The 21,093-nt window shown below is 32.2% G+C and overlaps 2 protein-coding genes across 4 annotated transcripts in view; both read left to right on the top strand.

Annotated features, from left to right (window-relative positions):
• LOC108907182 (antichymotrypsin-2-like) overlaps positions 1-16,928 on the top strand; it is a 46,250-nt gene extending 29,322 nt beyond the window's left edge. For all 3 annotated transcript variants that reach the window (XM_018710736.1, XM_018710735.2, XM_023455706.1), the window contains 6 exons: positions 1,881-2,172; positions 2,226-2,546; positions 2,618-2,793; positions 2,847-2,991; positions 16,516-16,658; positions 16,785-16,928. In XM_018710736.1, coding sequence (XP_018566252.1) covers positions 1,881-2,172; positions 2,226-2,546; positions 2,618-2,793; positions 2,847-2,991; positions 16,516-16,652 — 1,071 coding nt within the window. In that variant the 3' untranslated portion in view covers positions 16,653-16,658; positions 16,785-16,928. The remainder of the gene's footprint in view (positions 1-1,880; positions 2,173-2,225; positions 2,547-2,617; positions 2,794-2,846; positions 2,992-16,515; positions 16,659-16,784) is intronic.
• A 3,407-nt stretch (positions 16,929-20,335) lies between these two features.
• The window catches only part of LOC108907184, a 46,362-nt gene continuing 45,604 nt past the window's right edge, over positions 20,336-21,093 (top strand). The window contains exon 1 of the mRNA XM_023455698.1: positions 20,336-20,467. Within this exon, the coding sequence (XP_023311466.1) occupies positions 20,351-20,467 (117 nt within the window). The 5' untranslated portion in view covers positions 20,336-20,350. The remainder of the gene's footprint in view (positions 20,468-21,093) is intronic.

Below are 21,093 nucleotides of genomic sequence, written 5' to 3'. Positions count from 1 at the left end.
TCAATTCCAATCAATTTGGATTCTATTCAGAAAAAATTGACATTGTCTCTTTAAAAATAAGCTGCAACCTTCTTATGTGTAGTTCAATTTAAAAAATTATCGAACCTTTATTTAAATATTTTGCAATTCATTTGATATTAGAATAATAATTAAAAAATTCTAAATTAAAAAAATTTGGCATCCATTTGAAAAAATGTAGTTATTTTCTGGGAAATGTTGGTTAAAGAAGAAACTAACTACATCATTGAAGAGGACACAACATTACATTAGAGTGGTTCTAAATCTTTTCATTTCCGTCGGAAAATGAAGTTGCAGCTAAACTTTGAAAATAATAATTTTATTTTTTATTTTGTAATAACATTCAAACTAAAAGTTTTTTCAGTGGAATGTTGCTAAATATCAAATTTTGCACTACATAGAGGTGAATTTTAAATTAAGAAGTAAATGGCGTTATTTTAATTAGACAAAATTAAAAATAAGATTAACATGTTTCAAAAAATATATGAATTTTTTGGCCAAATTCCAATAGCTTTGATTTATGAATAAATAAAAATTGTCATATCACAATAAAATCAATAAAAAAATCGATTTTATTTCTTTTAATGGTGGAGCTTTTATTTTTAATTTGACTTCTTGACATAAGTATATTTAAATTAAAGTACATACAGGGTCGGAAAGTCCTCATGGTTTATCGGCCGTTACGTGAGAGCGATAAAGAAAGTCATAGAAATCCGTGCGATAGAGAAAGATGGCTATAATGAAAGCGTCTAATAGTCACCGCCTATTTCGCCCTTCCACAAGTAAGATCCACTTCTTATTTTTCGACCCTGTATAATTTTATCAATATTATTAAACGATTAAATATAAATATAGAATATTATTAACATAATTAGAATTTAGTTAAATAAAATTTTTTGTAACACGTATTCTTTTTTAATTTTTAACATTAAAATATTGTCATTATCTCCTAAACGGAAGATGCTACATATACAGTATGTCCGCGGATTGAGTTTACAGAGAACAAATGGACCAAAAAGGAAAAATACGAAAAAAGGCATTTTGATAAAACTTCTTACTTGTTTAAAAAAAAACGAATCACCATAACGAACTTTAATTTTGTTGTACAGGGTATGTAAGAAACACAAAAATGTTATTTTGCGTAAGAGTAAACATACCTTAATTTGCAAGATACGAAAAAAAGGAATTCTTGATAAAAGATTTTGCTTGAAAAATGTGACGTTATCAAAAATTTAATTTTTTATACAGGGAACAAAATACAAAACTAAAACACGTCTTATTCAAGTGTAATCTTCATCATATTGCTTTGTTTACTTTTTTTTTTAGTTTAATTGTTGTCGTAATTATTCGTCGTGCCTTTATTCCGTACCTTGTAAAATAAGGTATGCTCTTACGCAAAATAACATTTTTGTGTTTTTGACCAACATAGTACAACAAAATTGAAGTTCGTTATGATGGTTCGTATTTCTAAAACAAGTAGAAACTTTTAACAAGAATGCCTTTTTTCGTATATTTCACGTTTTGACCTGTACTGTATAAGTTGTTCATTTGATATTCAAACAAGCAACTGATTCGAAGAAAAACGTTTTTCTAAAATAAACAAAAATGTTCCCTACTTAGTGTAAATTTTGTGGTTTATTTATTAAATAATCATATTTTGTAAAATATTTACGTGGAAGATATCTTAAAAAATTTAGGAAGTAGTGAATTTTGAAAAATAGGAACCGATACATGGAAATATCAGTGAATTTCTTGGTAAATATTTAGTATACACCCTTTTTGAAATATCGAAAGAAAAATTTAGTAAGGCTTTCGAATTAGAAATAAAAATGTAACTATATAATCATGTTTCTTTTCAACAGGAGATTTTGCAAACGGGAAAGGACAATTTCGTCGTCAGTCCATTGTCTGCCGAAATCGTTCTCGCTCTTACAAATGAAGGGGCACGAGGTCTCACGGCTTCGGAACTAGTAAGCGGCTTGTCTCTTCCCACTACGAGGCAGAAGACTCAAAGGGCCCTACAATCCTTCTTGCCAAGTTTGAAAAAATACGACACGAAACTGAAGTTATTAAGTGCCAATAAAATATACGTTGGGAAAGGACTTAAAATCGCCGAGGATTTCGGGTACATCGCAAACACCATTTATGATTCGGGTACTTTTAATTTTTTACGTATGTTCCTTATGAATTAAACTTTTCCCTTGTAGGAGTAGAAAATGTCGATTTTGAAAGAAGTACGCACGCAGCGGGTGTGATCAACAAGTGGGTGGAAGATAACACCAACGATAAAATCAGAAATTTGATCAAGCCCGGTGACATCAACGAAGCTACTAGGATGGTTTTAGTTAACGCCCTGTATTTTAGCGGCGTGTGGTTGTATCCGTTCGATTCCTACGCGACATCCAAAAGAAATTTCTTTAGAACCAAGGACAACGCCGTTGAAGTAGACACCATGCTACAGGTTGAAACCTTCAACTACCACGAGAGCAAAACTCTTAACGCCAAATTTTTGGAGCTTCCCTACCAAGGTAGTATCTACATACATGCAGTTTTTCAGACACATTTCTCGATTCTTCAACTAATATGGTATAATTTTTAGGCTCTGACATCGCCATGGTTATAGTTTTACCCATCGAAAAAGACGGATTAAGTCAACTGGAACAAAACCTCGAACAACTGTTAGTTCCTCAGTCCTACACACCTCAAAGAGTTAAAGTTGAATTGCCCAGATTTACCATCGAATCGGAAACCAAGTTCGTTCCTATCTTACAAAAGGTGAGTGTCCTCAAACAAGCTTATAGACAATAACTTCTTCGATATTGTTTCAGTTGGGGATAAGCAAATTGTTCTCGGATGAAGCGGATCTGTCAGGACTATCGTCGACGGATAAAGGACTGTACGTCAGCAACGTACTTCAAAAGGCTTTTATTAACGTTACCGAATCGGGAACCGAAGCTGCCGCCGCTACATCAGGTTCGTATTTACTTTTTAGATAAATGAAAGATATACAAACGCGGAAAATTATTTTAGAGCGTGGGTAGGTTAAGTCTACGTCTTCCTCTTGTTTCGGAATTGAATATATATATACAGTGTGTCCGAGGATGGGATACCGCACTCTTGTAAACTTTTTTATTGTTAATTTTTCGAGTTATCCTTGATAAATAGTTTTGCTTATCTTGGGAAGCCATGGACTGTAATCACATATGTAATAAAACATACAGGGCCTCCAAAAATTTCAAAATGCGATGACGTGGCAACCGGCCGGGCAATTGTTCTACCATTAACAACTGCCGCGGTAGCCTGCAAATCAAATAAAAGTAGCTTTTCTAATTAAAAAATTGAAATTAGAACTGGAATTAACAACAATGAAGCAACTTGTAAACCCCCACGTAATACACATTTTTCTAATCTCTTTCTAAATTCCTTATACACAGATAAGATCATTTCGTCGTTTATGGTGGCAACAGCTTCCTGAAATTTTTGCTTAAGTAAATCAATGCCTGCTGCAGGTATCCCCATAAGAGATAATCTAAAGTCGGGTGCCGATGCTGGCCAACGTATTAGTTTTCTTGTGAACTTTCAGTATTCGCTATCTAGTTCTGCCAATACGAAATTATTGAGAATTTCCAAATATGAATTTTGATTAAGATTTTCTTCCAAACGGTAGGAACCAATTATTTTATATTACACTATGCCATACCAGACATTTAAATTTTTAAATTTTTGACTATTAGTTATCAATCGAAAATTTGGATTATCTTTAGGCCAGTATCTACAATTTTGAGAGGAAACCACGCCATTAGTTATGAATCTTGATTCGTCAGTAAATAAAATACTGTGATGAAAGAATCTGTTCAGTTTCTCGCCTAGTGTTAAACTAAAATGGATATATTTTGTTATATACTAAAATCCTTTGAATATGACATCAGTTATGTTTTCTGACCTTTTCCTGAGTAACATCTTTGGATTATCTTGTACAGAGTCCATAACTACAACAGTGGCAGCATCGTTATCATTGTATTATTTTATTATCCTTTTAATATTCTTTACATCAACACTGTTATCGAATTTTATAATTAGCTTGCTCTACGAGTTACAGTTACATTTGGATATTTTTCATTAAAAATTTGTATTGCATGTCGATATGAAACATTATCGATTCCATAACATTTGACAAGATAAAATCGTTGCTGCGGGCTTAGCATTATTAATAAAAATAAATTCGGTGGGCAGTTAATAAAGATAACATGTTGACTTTGACTTTGGTAAGGAAATATCCGTGTGTAATTCTATGGTTATATAGTTAAAAATTGAGGCGTCTTATTATTTGCAAAATGTGATTATAGTTCGTTTTGACAAATTCCCGTATTTAAGCATTTGTTGAGTTCTCGAACAACTTTCTTAAATACAGTTTTTAACGAAAGCAAAAATTAAGAGCAAACTTTGTTTGGATGTATATATTTCAACAAAAATTTTAAAATAGTTGACCCCATATTAGTACCATGCACTTATTTAATTAACTATCGTATACGTAAAATGTATGAAACTATCTTTAAAATAAAAATAACTAATTATTTTGAGACTAGGGAACTTTTCAATCCTTAACAATTCAGTTTTCGAAGTAATCTATCGACCACTCTAGTCACAGATTGTCTAACATCCATAATAAACAATAATTTTGAAGAAGGGAAATACGTTGCTAGTCAATTTTTAGATTTGACAAAAGCTTTCGATTGTGTATCACACGAAATTCTTATACATAAGCTACATAATTATGGTTTTTCATCGTACAGTTCGGATTTATTGAGATCATGTTTGAGTAGTTAATAGATTACAGTATGTTGTATATAATAATGTGAAATCACCCACAAAGAATATTGAACATGAAGTTCCACAAGGTTCCTTATTGGGTCCGTTACTGTTTCTAATATATACTAATGATTTTCCTAATTGTATACCTTATGATACAAAAAGTATACTCTTTGATGATGATACCAATATAACTAGAACCAACTTAAACTTTGAACAGTTAATGACATCAACTTATGACCAACATGCATCGGTTGAAAACTGGTTTACTAGTAATCAACTCAGTTTGAATACTTCCAAGACCGAAACTATGATTTTTAGTCTTCGGAATATGGAAAACTGGGATAATCCAGCACATGTAAAATTCTTGGGAATTCATCTTGACCCTAAACTGACATGGGATCAACGTGTTAATTTATGTTTGCTCCAAGATATCAAAACATACTTATTTACTCCGGAGTCTCAAACGAAGAGATCAAGTTTGCTGATAGTTTATCATGGCTATATGGATATAGCATCATAACATATGCTATTTTAGTATGGGGTCATGCCCCCTCTATGAAAAAAGTTTTTACTCTTCAGAGAAAAATGATTAGAATCATATCTGACTTTGGTTTTAGAGATGATTGTAGAGAGCAGTTTTCCAATTTGTCCATACTAACTGTACCCTGTGCATATATACTTCAGTGCCTTATTTATGTCAAAAAACATATACATAACTTTGAAATCAGAAGTGAGACTCACTCTTATAATACCCGAAAGAGCACATACTTATGTAATAAATTTGTAAGACTTAGTAAAACGCGGGTCCGTACTAATTATTGCGCCATCAAATTTTTTAACATAATACCACACCAAATTCAAATTCTTAATGACAATAATTAATCAAGGATAAAAAATACTATAAAAAATGCTTTTTATTGTTTTGATGATTTTATTGACAGTAATGTAACTCGAATATGAATGTTATCATTTATCTTAGTGTGTCGTTTGTCCTATTTATTTTAATTATATGTTGTTTATGTATATTTGTATAACAGTTAATTAATTGCTATCATTATGTGTATTGTAATTTACCACTTTTTTTTTCTTTTTGGACGCGTGTAAACACTTTTATGTGTATGTAACACTAGCCTTTATAAATAAATAAATAAATAAATAAATAAATAAATAAAGGCACTTTTCACATTTTGAAATTTTTTGGAAGTCCTGTATGTTTTATTACAAATTTGATTACTGTTCATGGCTTCCCAAGCTAAGCAAAACTTTTCAAGACTAACTTTTCCTCGAGATATCAACAATGAAAAAGTTTACAAGAGTGCGGTACCCCATCGGGGGACACACTGTATGGAAAAATTTGTCTTATTAGAACAAATTTGTTCCTTATGACCATGACCTTGCTTGAACTAAGGACTAAGAAATTTCTATTAACATATTTTAGAACAAAACAAACTAATTTCCGTTAGAACTTGTTGGTTTCATACATTGTGTAAGGACGTTTCATTCTTTGGTTGCTGGGATCTTTACTCATAAACTCTTCCATTCCTTTTTCTCTAGCACTTTTTTAACATGGCGAATTTGATAAAAAAGATAAGGTTTCAGTTTGTTGTTAAAATATCAGCTTGACGTTGAACGACCGCCAAAGTATTTCACTTCACTTCACTTCAGCAATTCGCCGCATAACTGTTACCTGTTCCGCCGTAGAATATTAGTAAACAGATTTATCATTAGATAAAACCGGTCTATGAGTTTAATTGCACCTACCATTTGTTATTAATGCTATATATTTGGTTCATTAAGATCAAAGAATTTTGTTTATGAAATTTGTAAATAATAATAGATGTTTTTAATATTAGGTAACCATTTCTGCTACACCTACAGGATGTTTTGGGGAAAGGTACCATAAATTTACGGGCTGATGGAACATAAAAAAATAAGACGGGTTTTCTATATGTGCGAATCCTTCATCTGTTTTTGAGATACAGAGTGTCAAATAATATTTTTTTAAATCAAACAAAGTTTAACCATATGTTTTTCATAAAACAATGTGATGCATTAAGATTTGGCACAGGTAAGTTTTTAAGGGTGTTAAATATGTCAGTGTTATTAATTTTTGACCATCTGCAGTAAGTGTTAGCTACGACTTTACAAAATGTTCATATTCATATTTCTAACTTCTTTAAGGTTGTGTTTTTTTACGGAGAATATCGTTTATTATAACGTAAAAGTTTATCTTACATAAAGAAGGTATTCTTGTTGAAATATTATTAATTATTATGAATGAATATTTATAGTAATTGTACAGTTATTACATTTAGATACATCTGGATAAATATTTTCCTCGCCTTTACTAATTGTCACATTTTTCTCAAAATGATTTGACTGCTCCATTTCAGTCACCGGAGGCTCAGTATTATCTGACTGATGCATTGAAACAGCATGATGCGACGTATTATTAGAATCTGTAGTTGAAGTGTCATTGAAAAGAATCCTGTTGGCTGTTTCATTTTTGTTACTTAAACTGTCAGCAACATAACTTTCTACAGTTGTGGCTGATTTCCACCCACCATGTCTCTTGATTGCTAATACATCGACTCCTGTATTAGCCAGCAACGTTGCCGATGTTCTTCGAAATGAGTGGCCTGTATACATTTCAGGATGTTCTAGTTTCAAAAACTGTGCAGTCTTATTAGGAATCATAGAAAGGGCATTCTTGCCGACTGGTTGGGTGTAACATCTACCTACTTCACAGCGCATAAAAAAGCGTGAAATTCTTGACTTTTCCATGAAATATGCTAGCAGTGACATTTCAGAAACACCAGTATTTTTGTTCTGGTACCATTCTTTGAAACTTCTATATGCTCGTCCGTAGTGCACTTTCGACTTCTCGCGCAAAATCGTCCTACTAGTAAATAATACCTCCTTTATGGTATAAATAACTTGTTTTCTTTAAAAAATTTTTAGTATTAGTTAAAACGAAATTAAGAAAAATTAGGCACAGAACTTTTTACGGAAGCAAGACAGCTTTTCATCCTAGGAAACTATCTGCGAAGTTTGATCACCCTGTATATTAAGGAATAAAAAGTGAATTCAACAGGAATACCGATTTTACACCATAAAAAAACCTTAACCTCAAAAAATCTGTCATTAAATGTCAATGGGTAAGATCGCAGCTAGCGATCTTTAACAGATGGTCAAAAACAATATTACAAACTTATCTGTACCAAACTCACGTTGCTTGTTTTTAAGTTATGGTTAAATCTAATTTTAAAGAATTTTATTTGATGTTCTATCTGTCCCTGAATTTGTAGTACATACTTTCATCCAAAGGGCCCTGTTGACATATATTACAATGGTATAGTCTTTCCGAAGTCAGTTGAACATGTACAAAAACGCTTAGCAATAAAATTTAGTGAGTTTCATAGGCGTCTCTAAAAAGTTTTCTGTTAAAGGTAAAAAATTATAATAATTTGTATATAATGTGTAGAAAATTTCTATTATATGTTCATTTGACCAACAACATATTTTAATTATTTATGTCTTCAAATAATTTTATTATATTTATGGTAAATTTCGTTTTGTTCCGTTTCAAAAGGTCTCCAAAATCCCATGCTGTAATAATATTAGTAAACAAAATATCCCTCTTATTTCTCCCTTTCGCAATTGTAATATGAATACAAGGTGCCTATAATAAATTAAAATTACCTGAATCACACTAAATTCCGCATTGCTATTGCACTGCTATTTTGTTGACAACTGAATTTATGGCCACCCGGTGCGGCTGTGTTTGTGCCGCGTTTATCCGCGCGCTCATTCTTCAACTGGGCGACCAGACGCGTATAAATATGGGAACATGTTTTTCAAATATTTTAATGCCGAGTTGCTGCTTCAGCGACCGAACCTGGTACATACTGCCAACTTCTTGGTTTTTCAATTGAGATCGGAAAGACTATACCTTTGATTAGTAAAGGAACGAAGGTTTTTAAGTAATTTACTTACTAAAGTTCTGTTTTATGTTAGTTTTACAATAATAATGTAATTTTGATATTAAATGAGATATAATGTCCTCCTAGGGTTATAAATGACGTCCCAGAGCAGATAGAAAAAAACATTACCGTGGGAATAAATCAATTCAATAACAGAAATTAAAAGTAAAAAATGCCAAACAAATGTTATACCAGTTTTAAGAAAAAAATTAAATAGTATATTAATAGGACAAGCCACATTCAAGGCACCACGGGTGTCATAGGATAATAATGCTCTCGCCCCAGGTACATCTCTTGGGCTTCGGGCACTGTCTAATCAATATAATGCAGGAGTACAACTATACATTTTTTCACATATGCTGACAAGACAAAATGATCAACTTTTAAAAACTGATTGTGTTTTGCCTACTTATAGGTCCAGGTACATTGTTAAATCTGTATTGGTATTGTGTATATATTTTTCTTTTATTTCTTTCGAGTTTTAAAGTTTCTTAACTTCCGCTCTTTTATTATTAATAACAAATTTTTACGGTTACAATTTGTTGGGTTGGTCTTCGATAGTAACTAGTAAAGTTTAGTGCCTGAAACTATTAGTTCTTTACTGAGGTGGATGGATATCCTCTTGTAAATAGAGTTATGTACAGTACCTAGGTTTACATACAGTAAGTAAAATTTGTTTTTTTAATCGAAATTGTACATAAATATTTTCTTTGTAATTTGAAATGTCTCGAGATCTGGAAAGGACGAAAAAAACATTTATTTCGGTAATGCTTTGTTTTTGAAATATTAAACTACATTAAATAATTAATAATAATATATGTGAAGAAGACGTTTATTTTGAGACGAGAAAAATCGGTCAGAGATATTTCAAACCATAGAGCACTAGCCTGTTGTAAAAAAATGAATTAATATTTATGTTTCAGCCGAGTTATGTCCCAGATCTTGTCCACCTGAGGAACTACCGGAAGATTTCGTGTTCACTGTCGATCAGCCGTTCATTTTTTACATAGTTCAAAACTCGTTAATTTTATTTACGGGAAGAATCACTTCTTTGTAGAAACGTAACAATTTTCGTAAAATATTTTGCAATCATTTAGATTCCATAACTTTTATTTATTTTTTTAAAAAGACGTAAAATGTATGAGAATCTTTACTAACGGTAGATTTTAATGAAAACAGGATAATTAATTATTTCCTAAGGAAAGTTTCAAGAGTGTGAGAATTGGTAAGGTTTTAAAATCAAGTGTAACAAAAAAAAAAAAACGAATTACCTCTTAAGGTGATTTATACCAGGAGGTGAACAATTAAGGACCTGGTTCAGAAGCCAATTTTAAAGGGCTTACTTCATTCAGATATCAAAGTCAAGACAGATCGACGATCAACTATCGATACCGAACTGTTTCTGATCGTTCGTATTGTCGTTCTTGACCATTTTCCCTTGGCGTTCCGGATATTCGGGCCCCACGTTTGGCGCCATATCGTCTTTCACCATCATTATTACGGCGATTACTTCTAATATTTCATTTTTTTCAAAAAGTGACAGTAGGCAATGTAAAAAACTCATTTAATGAACGTAAGGGATATACTGGTTCATATAAGGTTTTGTTATTAATTATTATTTATCAGTTTTTGATTAATTTCAAACTAATGAAAATCTTGCTGGCGGTGGACTGTCCGAACATAACCTATAATACAAGATAATGTTTTCTTTCAGTGTAATCCTTACGTTGATTACATGATTTTGTTTACATGACCTACTGTTATTTTTTCGTAAGCCCAATTGGAGAAAAATGTATTTTTTGCTTGTGAACCAGATCTTTAATTTGCTTTCTGGTATAAATCGTCACACCGTGTCCCATTTTAATCGATCACCCCGAATAACTCTGCAGTATGACCTCCAATTGAAGGTTTTCAGGAGGTCGTAGATAATGACCTTGGTTTCGATCCAGAGGTCAAACTTTGGAGGTCACCTTCAGAATTTCAACTGGAAACCCTATTCGTTTTATCCAGAAATGAAAAGAGCGGGAAATTCTACGTCCAGAGCTGTATATTTGATCTTGGATCAGATTGACCCCTAGGGGTCTTTTGACGGTCAAATCAGCTTAAATGACCCCTAAAATTGACCCCGGGGCTCAAGGTCAGAGTCACAATTAGACCATAAATCAAGATCAGGGTATTTGCCACAAAAATTAATCAACCTTTGCCATGAAATGTAAACATTCCAGTCGGAAAGATAATTTGACCTTTAGAGAGCCCCTAGGGGTCAATCTCCAAGATTAAATATTCCATTTAAAATTCTGACATTGACTCTGAAAGGTTATTATTGTATGGCCTCCTAAAAATCCTACAACTTTTGTACTGGAAGTTTTTCAATTGGAGGTCATCATGTATAGTTATTCGGGGTGATCGATTAAAATGAGACACCCCGTATAACAATCTTCTATAATCTCTAATATGTAGCATGTACGTGTGAAACGTGATGTACGTTATTTATTTTTTTTACATCTAACTGTAGTCAATAAAACGATTTCTTCTTAAAGTTGTAGTTATTTCAGCTTATCAGTCTCGATATAAGAGCAAATTTTTCTTATCTCGATACAGGTATGTACGATTGCACCTTAGCATTATTTTTGCTGTTTTGTTTTATTCTCCTATTTCCTTTTCGCCTCCTTTGTTCATCGTATCCTCAAGAAAACCAGTACCTACGAAAACATGTTTAGCTAGTATTTTTTTCCTTACGTAAAACTTTTTTCTAAACTGAGCATTACAAGTACTTAATGTTTACTATCTCATTGTATTTTTGATCGTTTTCCCTTGCCGTTAAGGACATTGGGGCCCCACGTTTGGCGCCATGTCGTCTCTCACCAGATGTGCAGATGATTCTTGCGAAAATTAAACCTATCCCCTCTAACTAACCTCAAAGGAGGAGTTTTTTTTCATTTTCAATTAAATTTAATAGTAAAGTAGCCCCCTCTTTGAGAGGTCGTAACTCCCTAAATATAAATTTCCGGGCATTAGTTTACACAGGGTGTTTCAGAAAACGTAGGCCAACGCTCGGGGGCAGATTCCTAACCGAAAAACAAGATTATTTTTTCATATCAACATGGGTTCGATTTCGCTTCGTTCTTTAGCTATAGGGTGTCAAAGTTTTAAAATAAAATATGTTTTTTTCCAAAAATCAAGATTTCCACTTGAGGGAGTTAAATGAAATTTGGAACTAACTATTTACAACCGAATACACATTCCTAGATATTATTATGTTAAATGAATTACAGGACCGGACTTACTTGCAAGCCCTTGGATTTAATCAAAGAAAAAATTGGTTCTCCGTTGAGATCAAAAATTGACTTAATATTTTGTCGTTTTCGGTATTTTAAGGAGGTATATCGGGGTCCGAGGGAAGTGAGGAGCGCAGGGGGAGTCCTATGCTTTTCTTATGGGACTAAAGCCCGCTGCCAATTTGAAAAAATTAAATTATTTTGAAATTATTTGCGATAAACAGTATCTATATAGCAAATAAATCTACTCGTATGCACATAGCATACATATTGACTAATTAACAAAATAAAAATATCATATTTAAGTAGTTTTAAATTATATTTAATGAACGCATAAAGACTATGTAGATGTGGCAACAGCACTAATAATTGACCAGCAGTTGTACACACTGCGAACCTACAGACCTCGGACATTGGAGATATTGCGCGTCAAATTCGGGTAAAGATGCGTACGCGTTCAAAAATGTATTGTGTGTAAACTACGTACAATATAATTATTATATATAGCAAATATATCGTATTATCCTCGCGAAGATTTGTATCCTTTATTTAAAATTCGTAAATCATGTGAACTGGTAAAACAACGAGAATTATGTCAATTTAGTTCTAAAGAAATGAAATGACACTTGCGCCCATCTCTCGTCCAAGTCAAAGAAAATGTCGGATGCAATTTTGAAGGTTCTGTGATAGAAATTACATTATTACTCACTGTTCGTGTTTCCTGTTTTTAATCTATATTTTAGTAATGTTACAAACGTTTTGCAGCTATAATTAATTTTTTAGATATAAAGTTTGCAGAGAAATATTTATGTTCCATTGTTATTCGGTACAATTAATTTTATCTCAAGTATTACTAATTATATTAATCAAGTAAAGAAAACTTTATGTAATTGCTGGGCACGGATTACGATGTTTTTATAAACCTTTAAATACATTAAAAGGATTTATCAACTGTATTTTTTATTCCAATAAATATATCACAGCTTCCTAGTCTGTTTTAATTAATCTAGTTTTTTAAAAACATTACAAAAAATCATCTGTTGTGGATAATTTATTGTTGATAACAATGTACATGAGATTCAGGAAAAATGTATATGTTTGAAATCAATTTCGTCTTTCAAATGTATTTCCTCCTTGCTGTCAGCTGACTGCGACGTTACTACATTAATCCTCAATTCAGACAGAAATGCAATTATTGGTTTCTGTTTCTAATTAATACAGCTGTACTATGTTCAAAACTTACATTAGTTTTACATCAAAAATAAGATAATACTGTGTACTATCTATGGAAAAGTTTTGTTTCACAATTTTCAAAATTTTCACAAAATCACATTTTTCAGGGCAGTTATGGGCAAAAAAAGAGCCGCACCGTTCATCTTCGCCATATAAACCTATGTTAAAATGAACTTTCAACAACAATATCACAAAAACTAGATTCAAAAAAAAATTCAAAAAAATATGAAGCACAGAGGGAGCACGCAGAGAGGAAGTACATCTGTGCATTTGAGTAAACCCGTTATACCTCCTTAAATGTAATATTAAAATAGACAATTATTTATCTAGAAAACCGCGTAGAGTACTACACTACAAACATAGTCACATCCCGCAGTATGCTTTTAGGAAACTATGAACACATGCGTTAATCACAATTATTGAGTATTTTTACAAATTTGCTGGACAAAACAGGAAAGGTACATTTTCTAATGTTTACATTTTCTCCGTGATTTTTCAATGCAAAAAATTAAAGGAAGTTGCTCTAGTTTAGCGTTACGCTTCATCACTTCCTGGATGGATCTATTTGTTTTATTGTCTTATTAAAAGTGCGATTTCTTGTCTATAAAACGCTTGCCGTAATACTGATTAGAAACTGCAAAATTGGGGCAAAATTATATTCAGAATATATTAGTTTATGTTAATGTATGTAATTCTACAAAAACTTCTCAATCAATTACTGGTATGGGAAATGCAAAAGCCAGGAACATTAACATCTCCTTTCACTTCATGAATGTTATTTACGAAGTAAGTTTTAAACATGTCTTTTTACTTTTTATAAGCAAGTATATGTCTCTGAGTAAATTAATTAAATCTACAATTTATGTTTCTGCAGTATTTTTTTACAATGTTACAAAATTGACAAAAATCTGATTTCATACTTGTACTTGTTTTAGTTAAATACTTTTTTATATAAGCATAAAAATATGCAATTGTATTTTTCTTTTACTATTAATATTCTTGTCAGTTTAGTCAATATTCTTTTAAACTTGAGTTAGTACGAGGTCTGTTCAGAAAATAACCGAACTTGTCTCCTTCAAAGTACTCCTTCCCCTATTCACACATTTTTCCTAGCGATGTTTCTATTTCTCGAAGTAGCCCTAGATAGCTTCATTTGAAATGGCCTTTAAAATCTGCGACTAATTTGGTTTGATGTCATCAATGGTCTGAAAACGGCGCCCTTTCAGCACTGAATTTAATTTCGGAAACAAGAAAAAATACCAAGGAGCCAGGTCTGGCGCGTAGGGAGGATGAGGGAGGATAGTAATATGATTTTTTTAGTATAAAACTGACGAATTGAGAAAGCTGAGTGTGCGGGAACATTGTCATGGTGCAAGAACTATATGTTCTCTCGCCACAACTCTGGTTTCTTTTTGCAGTTTTTTCACGTAATCATTGTCTTCATAGTATGCATAGTTTCCTGTTTCACCTTGAGGCAATAATTCAAAATGCACAATTTCATTAAAGTCGAACAAAAACAGTGAGCATCACTTTGCCATTAGATCAAGACTGACGTGCTTTTTTGGGGTATGCAGATCCTTTGCCAATCCATTGTGCCGATTGAACTTTTGTATGTCGTAGCCATAAACCTAGCTTTTGTCTCTCGTTATGATATTTTGAATGAATGTTTTATCATCATTGGATTGTTCAAGGAGTTTCCGACATCCTCGCGATTTTATTTCTGTTGTTCGGTCATCAAATGAGGAACAATTTTTTTCTCAATGCATGTTCAATTTTTCAAGCAAAATTTCATGGTATGGCTCAAATTGAGATGTTAACCTCTTCTGCAATGGGCTCATTCCGCAATTTTTTTTTATTTGCTTAACGGAAAGAAATTGCGATTTTAAATCAATAGTCTATTAGTCTCCACTTTGAATTGTTTTTTAAATATTTTTTATTTGAAAAATTACTTATTTTGAAAGTAACAAAACTACCCTGCGTAATTTAGGTATGTAATAAATACGTTTGTATCATCTAGAAACACTATACACTTGTGTTTTCCATTGTTGATTTTTTTGTGAATATTGTACAAATATCTATAGGTACTAAGTATTTATATAAAAATACATAATAAATATTATATTATTAATATATTTATAAGGTATTAGGTAGATTTTATATAGTTTCCATGGGAATAAAAATAGTAATAAGAATTTTGTATTTGATTAGGTAAATCTTTGAAACCTGTGACAGAAACGGTTTCATCCAATTAAACGCAACATCCTTATTCTTAGTTACTACTCTTATTGTACAAAAACATCAAAACTTTCGCTACAAACATAGTTTAAAGAAGTTTTACACGTTATTGAAACGTAACCTTTGCATTTTCACTCCCCTCATCTCAGCACTGATAAAGTAGTGGTTTTTATTAAAAAAATCCATAACAAACCTACTTCTGGCAAGTTGAAAGAATCTGTTTTTACGAAATTTGCTTCCATGTTTTAAATTGAATGTGCACAAACGCTAAAACATTCTGTAGATGCAGAAAGTCATCTGGAAGTGGCGCCAAGCCGGCTTACCGTCCCATGCGGTGACGTCATTGCATTGCCACGGCTTCGCATTTTAAAAATCGTATAGTTGAAAACCGCTCAACAGATTGACTTGAAATTTTCAGGATCACCTAATCACGAGCAATACTTGCGTATGTATACAAAATAAGAAAGTTTTTGAAAATTTTCTGAATGACTCCATTTCTCTGACAGCGATTTGCACGCATCAAATCTTTGACTTTCTAAACGTGAAAGTCATCAGTTGATGTCGAAGGCCTTCCTGGTAGAGTATCACCTTCAATTGACTGATGACCACTTTTAAATCATGAAAACCATTCATAACATTGCATACAACCCAGAGCTTGTTTCAAAAGCTGATTTAAAAAGTTACAAATGCGAAATATTACATTGCATCGTTGTTCCAAGCAATCGCACGTTTCAAAAATCGTCGCTATCAACAATTCAAGAACATTTTCGTTGGTAGCATAGAGCTGCGCATATCATTAAATATCTCCATTAGCGCGTAATTAAAAATGTTCGGTTATTTTCTGAACACACCTCGTAAACCTAAAATAAAAATACTTATATTATCTAACGGCGTCAATGAATAATTTATGAGGTATTATTATTAGTGGCAGGTGATTTATTTGGTTTTATTTACAGTTGGTGTGGCTCTCCTGAGTGCTCCAATTGCACCCAGACCGATCGTCGAATTCAAGGCAGATCATCCCTTCATATACTACCTCAAAGACAAACAGACTGGAGTAGTTTTATTCTTTGGAAGATACAAGGGACAATAATTTCAGGTAGAAATATATTATTGGACTGTTTAACCATTCTCTTAATTTAAGGAACTTTTTATTTATTTCCTAATCAAAAGAAAATTTAAATTTCAGTAAATTAATATTTATTGAATCGTTTTTAATTTTCAGCTGAGCCATCGAAGTGAAATTTTTTATTATAATCCATGTTAGACTTTCAGCCGACTAAATATTTACCAAATTAAACATTTTTTTATTTCACTTTTATTTATTGGACGTTTAAGTTTTAAATTTAGATTTAGAACTTATTTTATATTATGTAATTTACTGTGGTCAATAAAACTTTTATAGAAATATTGTATTTATTTTTTTCTTTACCAATACTAAACAGTAATCTTCAAAGTAACACAAAATAAAAACACAGATCTATGGAAAGTTCAGTTGAAATTGACAAAGGAAACTTTCCATGAGAACTATCTCGGTTCTCCGAAAACACTATTTAGCTTTATATGTCTTTGGGGTCGCTGAATCCGATTCCGAACCTTAACCCGATTAACTCTGGGTTGAGGTCACTTCAAGGTCAAATATAGAGAATCAATTGCCAACAAAGTAAACCAATATATCTATACCATTTGACCTTGAACTGACCTTAACGCAAACCTGATCGGATCAAACGGACAACCGATTCGGATTTACCGACCCCAAAAATGTATAGATATGGAGGTTTACTTTGTTGTCAATTGAATCTCTACATTTGACCTTGAATTGACCTTAATGCAGACCTGATCCGATCAAACGGACATTGAATTCGGATTAAGCGACCCCAAAAACAGATTGATACAATGATTTACTTTGTTGGCAATTAATTATCTACATTTGACCTTGAACCGACCTTAACGCATACCTAATCGGATCAAACGGACACCGGATTTGGATTCATCGACCCCAAAAATGTATAGATATGTAGGTTTACTTTGTGGCCAATTAATTTTCTACATTTGACCTTGAACTGACCTTAACGGAGACCTGGTCGGATTAAACGGACACCGGATTCAGATGTAGTGACCTCAAAACCTATAGTTAGGTAGGTTTACTTCGTTGACAATAGATTCTCTACATTTGTCCTTAAAGTGTCCTTCAACCAGAGCTAATCGAGTGAAACGGACACCGGATTTGGATTCACCGACCCCAAAAACGTATAGATATGTAGGTTTACTTTGTGGTCAATTAATTTTCTACATTTGACCTTGAATTGACCTTAACGCAGACCGGGTCGGATCAAACGGACACCGGATTCAGATTTACTGACCTCAAAAACATATAGATAGGTAGGTTTACTTTGTTGACAATATATTCTCTACATTTGACCTTAAAGTGTACTTCAACCAGAGTTAATCGAGTGAAACGGACACCGGATTCGGATTCAGCGACCCCAAAAACATATAGGTACCAGGGTCTTGTCTTTCGGATATTCCACTTTTTTTGTAGGGTTGTGATTATTATCACTTTTTATAGCTAGCTGTTCACTAGCTAGAGCTAGACTAATTGAAAATAAAATAAAGAGGATAAAGTAGTATTTAATGTTAATTCAGTTGAACAAAATATTTTATTACTGTGTACTCGACGTCAAACTACATATTTCTAGGTTTAATAATAAGAAACTATAAAATCTTTATACATTTTCATTAACTTTCTAAATATATCCACATAAACAATTAGTAGTATATTCCCTGAACTTGACGGAATTGGTAAGTACGTCGAGTAAAGCGGATTTTCCTAAAATTAAATTCTCAAATTTTATTTCATAGTAATACTTTTTGACCTAAACCTAATTACCTAAACTACCTAAAAATAACACCGACCAACAAAAAAAAAATTGTGTGAACTTTACATGCGGCATATGATTTCCTGTGTATTTTTGTCTCCTGAGCACGAATCCATAGTCTGCATGGCTCCATCACCCTTCAGTTTTCCATAAATTGCTGAATACCTTCAGAAAATCGCTAAAAATCTTAGTAAAATGGAGAAATTTAGGAAGTGACAAGATCTTGACATGCGACACATGTTTTTCGACGTAATTTTCCATCCTGAATCCGATTCCGATGTCAGAATTACTCCATAAACGTCTAGTCTTCAAAAAATCGCTGAAGATCTTCAAAAAAAGGCGAATTTTGAGAAGTGACGAGATCTTGACATGAGGCATTCCCGTGTATTTTTGGCAAATGGCAAATTTGTAGAACGAGATATGAAGATCTCGTTACTTCTACAAATTTGCCATTTTTTAGATCTTGATCGATTTTTTGATGACTAGATTTTGATGGAGCAAATCTGACATTGGATTCGGATTCAGAAGGTAACAATACATCCGAAAACATATGCCGCATATCAAGATTTTGTCGCTTCTCAAATTTCGCCCATTTTTGAAGATCTTCAGCGATTTTTTGAAGAATAGAGAGTAAATCTGACCACGAATTCAAATCCAGGAGGTAAAATTACGTCGAAAAACATGAGTCACGTGTTAAGATATCCTAAATTTCTCCATTTTTTAGCGATTTTCTGAAGGTATTCAGCGATTTACGGAAAACTGAAGGGTGATTGAGCAAAACATACTATGGATTCGTGCTCAGGAGACAAAAATACACAGGAAATCATATGCCGCATGTAAAGTTCATATAACTTTTTTTTGTTGGCCGGTGTAATTGTTTTTAAGTTTCCTTTCTGAAAATTTAGATTCAAATTCTTTAAAGCCTATCCCATTAACAACAACCTTATCACCCTGTATTTTCGACATCTTACATTTTTTTTACTATTTCGAAAAATAAGGGATAAAATAGAATTACAGCATTATTTTATCAGATTCAATCACGACTTATGATCATTAATGATCATAATACATAATCTCAGAAAGAGAAAGTAAAAAAAATATAATGAAATGATGCAACTACGGACACGTAAGTTTGTGATAAACCAGCTTCTTGTAAGATATCTTGACCCCACATTCACTAAATGTAAACAAGGGAAAATCCTATTTCGAATTGATGATAAAACTGTGTAATATCTTCTAGTGGTTTATGGAGGGGAAACAAATAAGTACAATTGTTTATTAGCTGGCATATGCATAATTATTCAGTGAAAAAATTACACTGCTATTTCATCTGTGCCCAATCAAAACAGAATTCAACATATATTTAGAAGGTAAGTCAATAATGATACTTAATTCTCATAAACAGTATCTTGTGTATGAAGTCAAGTTATAACTAAACTGTAATCTCGTCACCTCTGACAAAGAGGAAAACATTTTACAAAGTAAACAATAAATATACAAGATATTCCAATGATCGCATTATACATATAACAATTTCGTTATTTCAAGTATATACTTTCATATTAATTAGGTTTATTTAGACGTATTATTTTTCGTTTTTATTTTGGGTATTATTTATTACTGGCTACTTAATAGTATACTTGTTTCCCGCTCGCAATATCATCAATTAGGTATCTGGTTTGTGGGATTAAATATCATATTATGTAGGTACTTAGATTTCTGGTATCGAAGAACATTGTTTAATTTAATTTAATAAGATTTTGTAGAAAAGTTTTTTGGAATTTGTTCGAATAATTTTTAAAATAGAGTAAAAAATACGAGAGTTGATAATAAAATATGCTTTTTTTAATTCAGCTTACTTTTTTCAAATTATTAACCAAATTTTATCTTCAGGTTGTCAGTTTTGAGGGAAATGAAGTGTCTTATTTTATTGGTCCTATTCTACGGGGTGCTGGGAGTACCAGTGGAGGATGAAGCATTACAGGAATTTGTTGCAGGAAATCACAAATTTACAGCAGCTGTGTATAAGGTAAATGTGCACTGATAAAGTATTTTTTTTTAAATTTTGCGATTTTGGGAACACGTTCTACAATGTTATCAAGAATAAGGAAAACGGATATTTCAATGTTTTTTAAGGCAATAGTTTCCAAAGTGTGGGTCGCGAACTAATGGAAGGTCACGGAAGATGGTGTGGGGAGGGAGAGGGAGGTGAGGTGGCTAAAGGTTTTACAATTTTTATAATTTTACGAAATACATTATACGAAGTTATTTTATAAATTTAAAAATAAATTAACGACAAATTAATATGCTTACTTTTTGGAAACTATTTTCTTATATTTGCAGTTTATTCTTCATCTTTAATTATTGAAATTACTATAATCCACTTTAATTTTTAAAGAATTTTCACAAATTCGAGAACATATTTCGCATTTCCAGACTATATCTCGATTTCATTTTGATAACGATCATCACTGACAAAATAATTTAGCACATATAGGGGGTTGTAAATGGCTTGAAAAATTTAAGTGATGTTTTGTTATAATAATTTTATAAAAAAATAAAATGTGAACAAGTTTTTCTTTTCTGCTAATATCTGAAAAGGTGACAAACATGTAATTGGAGCAGTTTTAGATAGATAAACTAAAATGTTCATTG

The sequence above is a fragment of the Anoplophora glabripennis genome, unplaced genomic scaffold (genome assembly GCF_000390285.2).
Source record: "Anoplophora glabripennis isolate ALB-LARVAE unplaced genomic scaffold, Agla_2.0 scaffold87, whole genome shotgun sequence".
Classification (NCBI taxonomy): Eukaryota; Metazoa; Arthropoda; class Insecta; order Coleoptera; family Cerambycidae; genus Anoplophora; species Anoplophora glabripennis.
This window is presented reverse-complemented; position numbering and strand designations above follow the sequence as displayed.